Raw genomic sequence first — 10,966 nt, forward strand, 5'->3', positions numbered from 1 at the left:
AGCCTGAGTCCTGCCCAGATACAGATTCGTAAATGCATGCAAATCCCAGCCAGAAGCCTGCTCAAGCATGAGTGACTCAGGTGCATAGCCACCAGCCAAAGGCCCTCCCCAACCATACCTATGAAGGAGGGCAGGCTCCAGGCAAAGGCAAACCAAGATACCATCCCAAGGATGCACAGGCACCAGCCAGAACCCTCCTTCCACAATATTGCAGAGTGGGGATCCAGAAGGCCATTATTCTGAACCCAGGAATTGGCACAGTGGTGAGGAACAGAGAGAGGCCCTTTCAGTGGCTTGATGAGAATTGAAAACTACTGGGCAAGCAAAAAGCCACCTCAACAAGGCACAACAGACTGAATTTGTTGAAATAAGAAGACATGTAAACAAGTCTCAAAACCAGATTTCCAGATCACCTAAAGCATCCCCAAAGGGAAATGAGATGAAACACTCTGATACTCAACCACCTGGAATCCCTGAACTGGCAAAAGAGGATCTGAAAAAAATGAAATCAGAAATAATTTCTCAGATAACAGCAGAGATTGTGCTCATAGGGCAAGACATGATTAATAAATCTAGAGAGGAGCTGAGGAACACGAAGAATCCCAACATAGGAAACAAATGGAATCCATAAAACACATGCAAACAGATATCCAGGAGAATAAAAACTCCATTGACAGATTATGCAGCAAAATGAGCCAATGTGAGGACAGAATATCAGATACAGGATTCCAATTAGTGACCAGGAGAGAAAAATTTCTTTTTTGGGGGGGTGGGGGTACTGGGGATTGAACTCACGACCTTGAGCTTGTGAGGCAGGTGGCAGAACCATTGAGCTAAATCCTCAGCTCTAGAAAAATTTCTTAAAAATAGAAAGGGACCATGAAAAATCAAAGCAGCAGCAGCTAGATGATGCAAAGAATAACATAAGAGTCAATGAAGAAACAGGAGAGAGTCCAAAAAACATAAAAAAAAAAAATTCAGAGAAGTAATGGTAGAGAACTTCCCAAACAGGGGAAACAAACTTGACATACAGATAAATGAGGCATATAGGACTCCAACTAGCCACGATCAAAAAAATCTACACCTGGAGCCAATCCCAGTGCCCAGGAGGAGGCTCCTGGGATGCCATTACACTGCTCCCAGGGTAGAGGAAGTGAGCTAATAACAGCACCAAGGAGGAGCCTCCTGGGCTGCCATTATACCACTCCTAAGGCAAAGGAAGTGAGCCATGTGGACACCAGCTGCACCACCCCTCCAAAGAAATGAGAAGACACCTAAACAGGCCTCAAAAGCAGACTTACAGATCACCTACAGCAACCCCAAAGGGAAATGAGTTGGAACAAGCTGATACTCAACCACCTGGACTCCCTGAACTGGCAACAAAAGAGGATCTGGAAAAAATGAAATCAGAAATAATTTATCAGATAACAGCAGAGATTGTGACCATAGTGCAAGACATGACTAATAAATCTATAGAGGATACAGATTAATAAATAGAGGAGGTGAGGAACATGATGGGATCCCAACGGAGGAAACAAATGGAATCCGTAAAACATTTACAAACAGATTTCCAGAAGATTAAAAACTCCATTGAAAGTTTAAGCAGCAGAATGAACCAATGTAAGGACAGAATTTAAGATACAGAAGAAAAGATTGCAATTAGTGAACAGGAAAAGAAAGATTGCTTTAAAATTGTAAGGGACAATGAGAAATCAATCCAGCAGCTGCTAGACGATGCAAAGAAGAATAACATAAGACTGATTGGAGTCAATGAAGAAACAGGAGAGTGTACAGATGACATAAAAAAACTATTCACAGAAGTGATTGCAGAATACTTCCCAAGCAGAGGAAAAGAACTTGACATACAGATAAGAGAGGCATATAGGACTCCAACTAGCCTTGATCAAAACAAATCTATGCATAGGCATATAATAGTTAGGATCCCAGAACCCCAAAAAAAGAACAAAATTCTACAAACAGTGAGAGAAAACAAATCACATACAAAGGAAAGCCCATCAGAATCACAGAAGACTTCTGAATGCAAACCCTCAAGTTATGAAGAGCTTGGAGTGACGTATTTCAAGCCCTAAAGGAAACCAGCCTTCAACCCAGATTGATGTACCCTGCAAATCTGCCTTTCAAAATTGATGGAGAAATAAGACACTTTCATGACAAAGAGCACCTTATGAACTTCATGAGTACCACATCAGCACGGCAAAAAAATTTAAACAATATCCTAAGAAAGGACAAGGAGGATCACAACCCCAGGAAATCCAGCAGAATGAATTCATTGTGCATGACAAATTAAATGCACAGGGGGAGAATCGAAAAAAAAAAAGAAAAAGTCATGAAAAGGATGTTAAAACTTTTAACTTTATCTCTCCAATGAGTATATAATTCAATCTTCTTATTGTACTGATTAGTATTTTTCTGATTCTAGTGTTGCACACCTTTCCTTGTGCTGTACTGGCTATTTATCATCTTCTTATATCTACTTTTTAATTGGGTTGCCCATTAATGAGCTGTAAGAGTTCTTTATATATTCTGGTCATAGGTTTTATGCATTGTAAATACGGTCTGTTTAAGGACTATTTTTCATTTTAATGATGTCATTTAAAGTTCTAAATTTTGATGCAATCTCATTTTTCAATTTTTTTCTTTTATATGTCATGGTTTTTTATTCTAGGAAGTTCTTGCCTAACCTAAATTCATAAACATTTTCCCTTATAATTTCTTCTTAAAGTTTTGTAGTTTTAGTCTTTCATATTTAGGTTCATAGATCCTTTCAAGTTATTTTTATATATAGAAATAAAGGGTTGAGGTTAATTTCTATATACAGATACCAGGTGTTCTAGTGCCATTTGCTGAAAACACTATCTTTTCTTCTGCTCTTGAATTGAGTTTATATTCTATAAAATATTAATGTTACCTAATCTTTCAAAACCCAGTGGACCATATATGTGTGGTTCTATTTCTACATTCTCTCTTTTATTCCAGTGATCTATATTTCTTTCCTTACACCAACACTGCCTTGATTACTGTAGCTTTAGAGGAAGTCTTAAAATTAGGTACTAAACATCTGCCAACAACGTTTATTTTCTTTTTCTTTTTACTTTTCTAGGTCCTTTGTATTCCTACATAACTTTTAAATTTCAATAATCAGTTCTTCATTTATAGCAAGTATACATGGACCTGAATTTTTATATATACCTTGTGTTTTCTAATCTTGCTAAATTCAAAAACAAGTTCTAGGGGCTCCTAGAGATTTCTTAGTATTTTCTCTGTAGATTATCATTTCATCTACATATAAACATTTTACTTCTGCAGTGCCAATCCTATCTGAATTGTGTCATTTTATTGTCAGACTATTTTGGTTTAGGTCTATGTTTCAAAGTTCAATGGACAGATGAAGAGTAGCCATATCTGCCCTTGTTCCCCACCTTAGGGAGAAAGCATTGTATCTTCTCCATTCATATAAGGCATTTTTGCTGGAAGTATGGAGTACATGTCTTTGATCTGTTGAGAAGATTCTGTTCTACTTCTAGTCTCCTCATAGCTTTTACCTTGAACAGCTGTAGAATTTAGTCCAATACTTTTTCTCCAACTAGTGACAGGATCATATGGTTTTTTCCTGTCCTTTGATAAAACGATGACATTTGGGAGTGGATCTTCCAAAGCTGTACCTACACTGCCATCCCTATAATAAAACCACTTTCTACATACTGCCAGATCTGACTTCTAATAGTTTGTTTTGTTAAACAAATTTCTATCTATGTTCAGACTTTTTTTTTCTATTATCTTTATCCAGTTTTAGTATTAGCACAATGTTGATTTCCTAAAATGAGGGGAGAAGTGTTCCTTCTTTTTTCTGCTTTAAATGTTTGATATAATTTGTCAGTTGAAATGTATACGAGCCTGTTGTTGTCATATAGGTAGGTTTTCAAGCTAGAAATATACTTTCCTTAATAGGTGCTATTCAAATTTTATATTTCCTCCAGAGTTGGTTTCATTAATTTGTCTTCCAAGGTACTTCTTAGAAGTTGTCAAATTTATTTCAAAAAGATTTTTGCAATATGCTTTCTGTATCCTTTTAAATTCTGTAAAATCTGTGGTAATGTCTCCTATATTGTAATTTTAAAAATGTATATCTTATATTGCATAATAGGAAGGAAAGGTCTAAAGGAACAGGGGATGTGGGAGGGGTAGGGGAAAGGAAAGAAGGGAAAATAAAAAATAGGAGAAAAGAAAAAAAACTACACCTAGGCATATAATAGTAAGAATCCCAAAAGAAAAACTGTTAATGTTAATGGTCTCAATTCACCAATCAACCATAAAAAATGAGAAATTCGCATCATTTATAGCTAAACTTACACATATTGAGATGATACTCCTAAGTGAAATAAATAGGACAGACGTGTAAATATGGAATAATTTCTCAGTTGTGAGAAACTAAAAGTGTCAATAAGGATCAAGAGGTATAATAGATAATGTGAAATAGGATGAAAATGTCCAAAGGGGAAGGGGATTTGGAGACATTAGGGAAAGAAAAGAAGGAAATCAAATTAATATGAGAAAAGGAAAAATGGAAACAATGTCTTTGTAAATAGGGAGAGGAGGGGTGGTTGAATCAAAGGCAGGGGACTGAGGAAAAAGTAAGAATCAAGATATATTACATAAAGGTACAAATTTTCAATGATGAGTGTCATTATATTGTGTGTCTAAAATGTAACCATAAAATTAATTTTTTAAAATTCTTTCAATGATATTTTATATTTTTCCATGAATAAATTTGTACTTTGACTATATCCTCTATATATTTTATTTTTGAATGTTAGTATAAATAATTATTTTATTTTATTTTCAGATTGTTCATTGCTAATGCAAAGAAATACAATCGGTTGTTTTGTATATTGATCTTCTCTCCTAATACACTGCTGAACTCATTTACTAATTATAGTAAAAAATAGCACTTGTAGCATGCACCACAATGTAGTAGTAGATTCTTCAGAATTTTAAGATCATGTACTCTGCAAACAGAGTGGTCCTACTTCCTCTTTTCCAATCTATATGACATGAATTAAGTCAATAAATAATTAATTAATTATCTTTTGCCCACTGGGCTTGTTAAAACCTCTAGTAAAATATTGACAAGAAGTAGCAAAGACATGTACCCTTGCTTGCTCCTGATCTTAAGGAAAAATCTTCAATCCTTCTCTACCAAGTATGATACCCCTTGAAGCTTGTTTTTATTAAAACTTTGAATTCTGTTGGTTTTTGGTTCATGCATTTTAAGAATCATTAGTTGAATTTGCATTAATTTTTGTTATACAGTCATACCTTGGAATTCATTTACTTTGAAGCTCATGGAATTTGGTACTCTACTCATTTTGATGAAGGAGTTTTGTCCAGGTACTCATCTTTTGTTTGACACTTGATATGAAAGCTAGGACTTGTCAGTGCTGATTACCTTGTGATTTGCCTCCTTTTTCAGCCAAAACAATTTATTAGAACTAGTCATTTTTGGTACTTGTCACACCTCCTGGAACCAGTTAATGACGAATATCAAGGTATCTCTGTAGAATCTTAATGTATTATTCTTTTTATCCCTGTAAAAAGGGCCTCTTTATTTTAGTAACATTTTGGGGGCTTTGAAGTCCATTTTTTTCCTATTAGAATAGCTATTTTAGTTTCTCTTATGGCTGCTGTCTTCATGATATACCTTTTTCATCTTTTTACATTCGTTCATTTATATTGTTGAATCTAAGATACATCTCCTTGGAAACCATATAGGCTGGGTCTTGTTTTTTGATGTATCCATTAAAATTGTTACTTTTTGGTTGAGTTGTTTAATATAATATTATCTAGTAATTAGATTATTGATAAATTTATATTCACATTTGTCATTTTATTAATGTTTTTTGTAGCATGCTTTTTCTTCTTTTATCACTGGTTTCCTTTTATTAAGTGGATATTTTTAGTGTAAAAATTCCTTTAATGATTTTTTTCATTGTACTATATTTTGTTAATTCTTTTTTTAGGCCTCTCTCTTAGAGCTAACCCTAGATTCTCATCAAAATCTCTTAACATGTTCGATCCCCAGTATCAAAAAAAAAATCTACTAACTTAATTTCAAAGAGGTATATAAATGTTATTCCTATATAGATATATTTTGGTTTTTTTGGTTTTCCTATTCTGTGCTATTACATATACTACAAATATATATCACAAACATAATAATACATTGTCATAATTTTAGTTTATATAACTGTAGATCCTATCGAAGAGGCTGAGTGAGAAGAGTATATATTTGTAGTTTGTTATGTTACTCTTCTTACAAACCATTTCTTATTCTTTTCACTGTCCCTGTGGAGTCATTATGATGTCATGTCCTTTCCTAAGTCAAATACAGCTTTTCACAGAGTACAAATATCTCTGAGAATGTAAGTTGGTCATACAATTTTTTCAGTTCCTCTTTGTCATTTTTATTTGCATCCTGACATTTTTATTTCTTTTCATAATTTCACCTGTTTTAATTTCATACATACTTTGGAGGATATTCACAATATCTAATTCTCCATGTTTCCATATATGGAAATCTTAACTCATTCTACAGATGGAAGTCAAAGCAATTTTTTAAAAGGAAAACTCACATGCTTAAATCCCTTTTAATATCATTCCAGTGATCCTAGGATTAAAACAAAGCTCCTAAACAAGGAGAGCCAAGCTCTGCATGCAAATTTCTGCATTCACTGTAGCCTTCCATTTGCACTATACTCTATTCGATTCTTTGTTAGCCAGTAATTATAACCTTGAATCATATTTTCAGTATTGTCAGTCTTTCTACATGATGTAATCTTCTTCCTTTCAAATGCTCTTCCAGCTTTTCTTTGCTTAGTTAATTTTTACTTCCCTTCAGATCTCAATTGAAGCTTCATTTTCTCAAAAAAGCCTTTCCTTCCTAAGTTGATCCTTTCCTTTCCTCTTGAATATAGTTGTTTATCTTTCTTATCATTTACCCAGTCATACTTGTAACAGGTATGTGTAACGGTTATGTGTATAATTTTTTAAAATTTATATCTGTTTCTCTAGACTGTATATACTCCAAAGGAAGACAGTGTATCTATTTTTAGACATCATTGTCATCCCCAATACTTGAAAAAAGCTAATACTTTACTCATATCTGTATGTGTATGCTGAATACACTGAAACTATAAATGTGGGCTACTTTTAATGTAATAAATGTGGATTTTTCTGTTTTTCCAATTAGAAAGAATTCTATTATAAAGAAGATCAGAAATGATTCCAGAACTAAGCTGTTCTGTGAAGTTAGGAATTTTAGTTCCCCACAACATTCCCCAATCTCTTCATCACTCCACTCTTGATTCTTTATCCCGGGATCATATTTCGATATGAGGGTGTCACTATAGCGGGATGTTCATCTTCTGATGATTATCAAGTATGGTGGCTGTTCAGAACAATGTGACTTTATCCTCAGCAAAGTTTGGGTGAGACTAGGTGCTCTACACATTCTAGACTCATCTAGAAATACAATGTTTGGTATCTATAATCCATCAAATGGGCCAGGCAAAATCTTCAAGAAAGAGATCTCTAGTCCTTGCTCAAATGAAACATCTCTCAAGCAAGAAATACAAGTTTAAACAAGAGATCAGTAAACAGTGGAGAATGTTGAAGAATCTGGTTTTATATGAGGAATTAGTCAAGAGTTCTCTAACAAACAAAATCGTGTGTGTGTGTGTGTGTGTGTGTGTGAAAAAGTCCTCCTGTAAGCAAGGAGAGCCAAAGAAGTAATGAAACTGATAGCATGAGTTAGTCTAAGAAGTGAGAAACTTCATAATCAGGAATAGAGACAGACATAATTGCCTTCTATCTGAGGCCAAATGCCATGGGGTTTCTGGAAATCCACTGGTACAGGTCCCAGAATCCAAAGGCTGAAGAGTTTAACAACAAATGGAAGCATCAGAAGAAACTTGCCTTAATCCAGATGGAAGATCAAGTTCAACAATTTCTTTCTTCTTTTTCTTTCCTGTTCTGTTCAGCACCAAGCTGATTGGATGGTGCCTAACTTAAGGGAGAAGCTTCCCAAGTCACTTTGCTGAAACATTTGTCAATCTCCTTTGAAAATACCCTCAAAGACACCTAAAAGTAATGCCTTACTAGTTCTCCAAGCATCCCTCAAGTCAGTCAACTTTGACACCCAAAAATTAACCTTCAGTATCGCTAAGAGAATGGAGAAATATGGATAAGTAAGTACCTAATTGCATCTGCAGTTCTGACTGCAGGCAGCAGAGTTTGTCCACAGGAATACACTCACAGATGAGGAGAACAGCAAAACCAAAAGTGAGTTCAAGTTCAGAGTGCAAGAGATATTTTACCTGAAAAGTTCAGAATACTAACAGGATTATAAGTTTAGCTTTACCACTTTATCAAAGAGGTCAGAAAAAAGAAGCATATATAGATTGAAACTAGATTTATTAGAAAAGAGAATCAATAAAAGAATTTATGGTTGGAGATGACCAGCTATATGTGAAAGTTACCATGAATGCAACTTGATCCATTTCATTCTACGACACATGACTATCTTTATCCTAAAAGATCATAATAGAATTTTTTTATTATAGTGATGACATCCATATTATTTCTATGTATAATCTGGGCTTCTGATTCTGTTAAAACTTAAAGTTACTGTGGCAAAAGGCTAGAATCCAGGTTTAATTTCCTTTTTATCTCAGTATTTTAACACTTAATGTGAAAGACAACATTTGGAATCCAAAAGTAACTATCATCTAAAGGGTAGAAAACATGGGTTATTTCTGTTTCTTATACATATGCCCATATGCACATGGCTGCAACCCACCTTCAAGTCTTGGTGTTATAGGTAGGATCTCCCTCCAGCATTAAATAATGTTAAATATGTAAACTTCTGTTCACCAATAGGAGGAAGTGAATATTTCATCTTGAAGTTTTATGGTCAGTTTATTAAGTTCAATGGTGAAAGTTATCAGAAGAATATTCTCCTGAGAGTTATTTTTTCTTAGAAAAAAAGAAAGGAAAATTAAAAGCCACTGAGCACAGCCACAGATGCTGTGGCTGTGGAGCTCTCCAGAGATGGAACATCAGTCCTCTGAGTCACTCCCTGGGCCAACAGGGTTGTAGTCTGGGCCGTCCTCAACAACCTCCAGCTCCAAGTCATCCAGTTCCTGGAACAAAGACTCATCTACCTCCACATTATTTCCAGCTTCCTCCAAGAACTGGATATCAGATGTATCAAGATTATGATTGGTTTCAAACAGCTGTTTGCCACTTAATTTATTTTTTCCTGCTTGCTCTTCTTCTTTTATCCGTTTCTTTTTAATTTCCAAGAGTTCTGCATCAAATTTGGCTTTCCAACATAGGAAATTCTCAATTGTAACAGGGGTGCCATGGAATAATTGCTTCTCTGCTTCTTCGGCTTCTTTTTCTTTTAGTTTCTTTTTTTCCTCTCTTCTCGTTTTTATCTGATCTACTATTTCATTTACTTTTTCTTGCACTGCTGTCACTAGAGTAAAGATCATGACCACACCAAGATTTTCCTCAGCCTGTAATGCTAATAATTTAAAAATGTCTATGGCATCATTATCTTCTAGGTTTTCCTGGGAAAATAGTTCATAAAGAGGAGCTTCATCTGGGTATTTTTCACTGTATGTAAACTTGAGGGTAGTCTGGACAGTTTCATCATTTTCTCCAGCCTCCGATGTCACAGTGATGGTGAAGCTGGGTGGATTTTCTGATAACACTGTGAAGGAGTCCGGGTAGATAGACTCCAGAGCTTCCAGCTCGTTTAGCTGCTGCTCGCTGTAGTCTGTCATCGCGGTCCCGGCTGCTGCCCATGGAGCACGCCGACGCTCAGGCAGCGCGCCACAGCCGAGTCCAGAGGCCTCCGGACAGGCCCGGTCTGCTGACCCACAGCCCCGCCCATAATAGAATTTTTGAGCTCAATTTAATAGACAGTGAATCTTTATTTTCCATTTTCCTTATCCAGCTACTTCTCACTTTTTCAATTCTATTTTTTGGGGAGGTTGGGACCTATAATGAACTCAGGACCTCGCGCTTGCCAGGCAGGCGCGGCACCACTGAGCTACATCCCTGGCCCCTCTATTCAAATCTTAATTCAGAGTTTTATCTGATCTCCTCAATGTTTCCAATGGACATCAATTCAAAGCATTATTAGCTTCTTTAGTATTTTTTTTGCTTTCTGATGTTTTTGTTTTTCTTTTTTTTTTGAGGGAGTACATAGCTACAATATGACTAGGAATCTAAAAGCTAATGTTACAGAAGTAAATTGCCTTTTCTTGGAAACTACTTAGTCTGGAACATCTACCAGGTAGAGGAAACAAGTGGCAGCAAAATTTAGCTATTTAGCGAGGAGTAGCAATTCTACAATTATGAAACAATAAAATAATTTCCAGTGTTTTTCTGAGATTTATGACACACTGGAAAAGCACACAGGAGAAAGAAAATAGGAAACCCACTGGGGTTTGTAGATCGGTTGCCTTAAATTTACTGCTGAATTACTTTCAGTCTATAGCCAAGCACTAAAAAGCAAATTTATTCTTTAAAAAGTGACACATTCTCTACATTTCAGTAGCTGCTTGAATTGGGAAAATTTTGACTCATAATATCTGAGGAAAAGAAATGAATACATTAGCTGCAACAATAATCTATATGAGCAATATTTTTTAAAATTTTGTCCAAAGACATGGAGAGATACTATCTAAGCAAAAATTGATATTTTTGCTAATTCTTAGGCTCCACTGGTACATTTGAAATTGACAAAATGGTCTCCATCACATGGCAGGCATGAGAAGAAAGCACTGATTCAAAATGCAAGAGCCCTGCCTGCCCTGGCACAAATCCTTCATCATGATGGACCAGGTTGGATCCTAACAGAGTCCCTCTTGCCAGAGCC

The 10,966-nt window shown here is 35.6% G+C and overlaps 1 protein-coding gene across 1 annotated transcript; it reads right to left on the minus strand.

The window, feature by feature from the left end:
- Window positions 1–9,098: 9,098 nt before the first annotated feature.
- LOC101697385 (RWD domain-containing protein 1) lies at window positions 9,099–9,866 on the minus strand. The gene has a single exon (XM_004854699.2). It carries the CDS (start codon window positions 9,864–9,866, stop codon window positions 9,135–9,137), a length of 732 nt encoding a protein of 243 aa, XP_004854756.1. The 3' UTR covers window positions 9,099–9,134.
- Window positions 9,867–10,966: the final 1,100 nt, after the last annotated feature.

This window comes from Heterocephalus glaber, unplaced genomic scaffold (assembly GCF_053883595.1).
Source record: "Heterocephalus glaber isolate CG9 unplaced genomic scaffold, H.glaber_assembly_v1.0 deba00001472, whole genome shotgun sequence".
In the NCBI taxonomy this organism is placed as follows: Eukaryota; Metazoa; Chordata; class Mammalia; order Rodentia; family Bathyergidae; genus Heterocephalus; species Heterocephalus glaber.

What these genes read in the sequence shown, in the direction of transcription:
- LOC101697385 (XM_004854699.2), bottom strand. Translation starts at nt 9,866, where the DNA reads ATGACAGACTACAGCGAGCAGCAGCTAAACGAGCTGGAAGCTCTGGAG.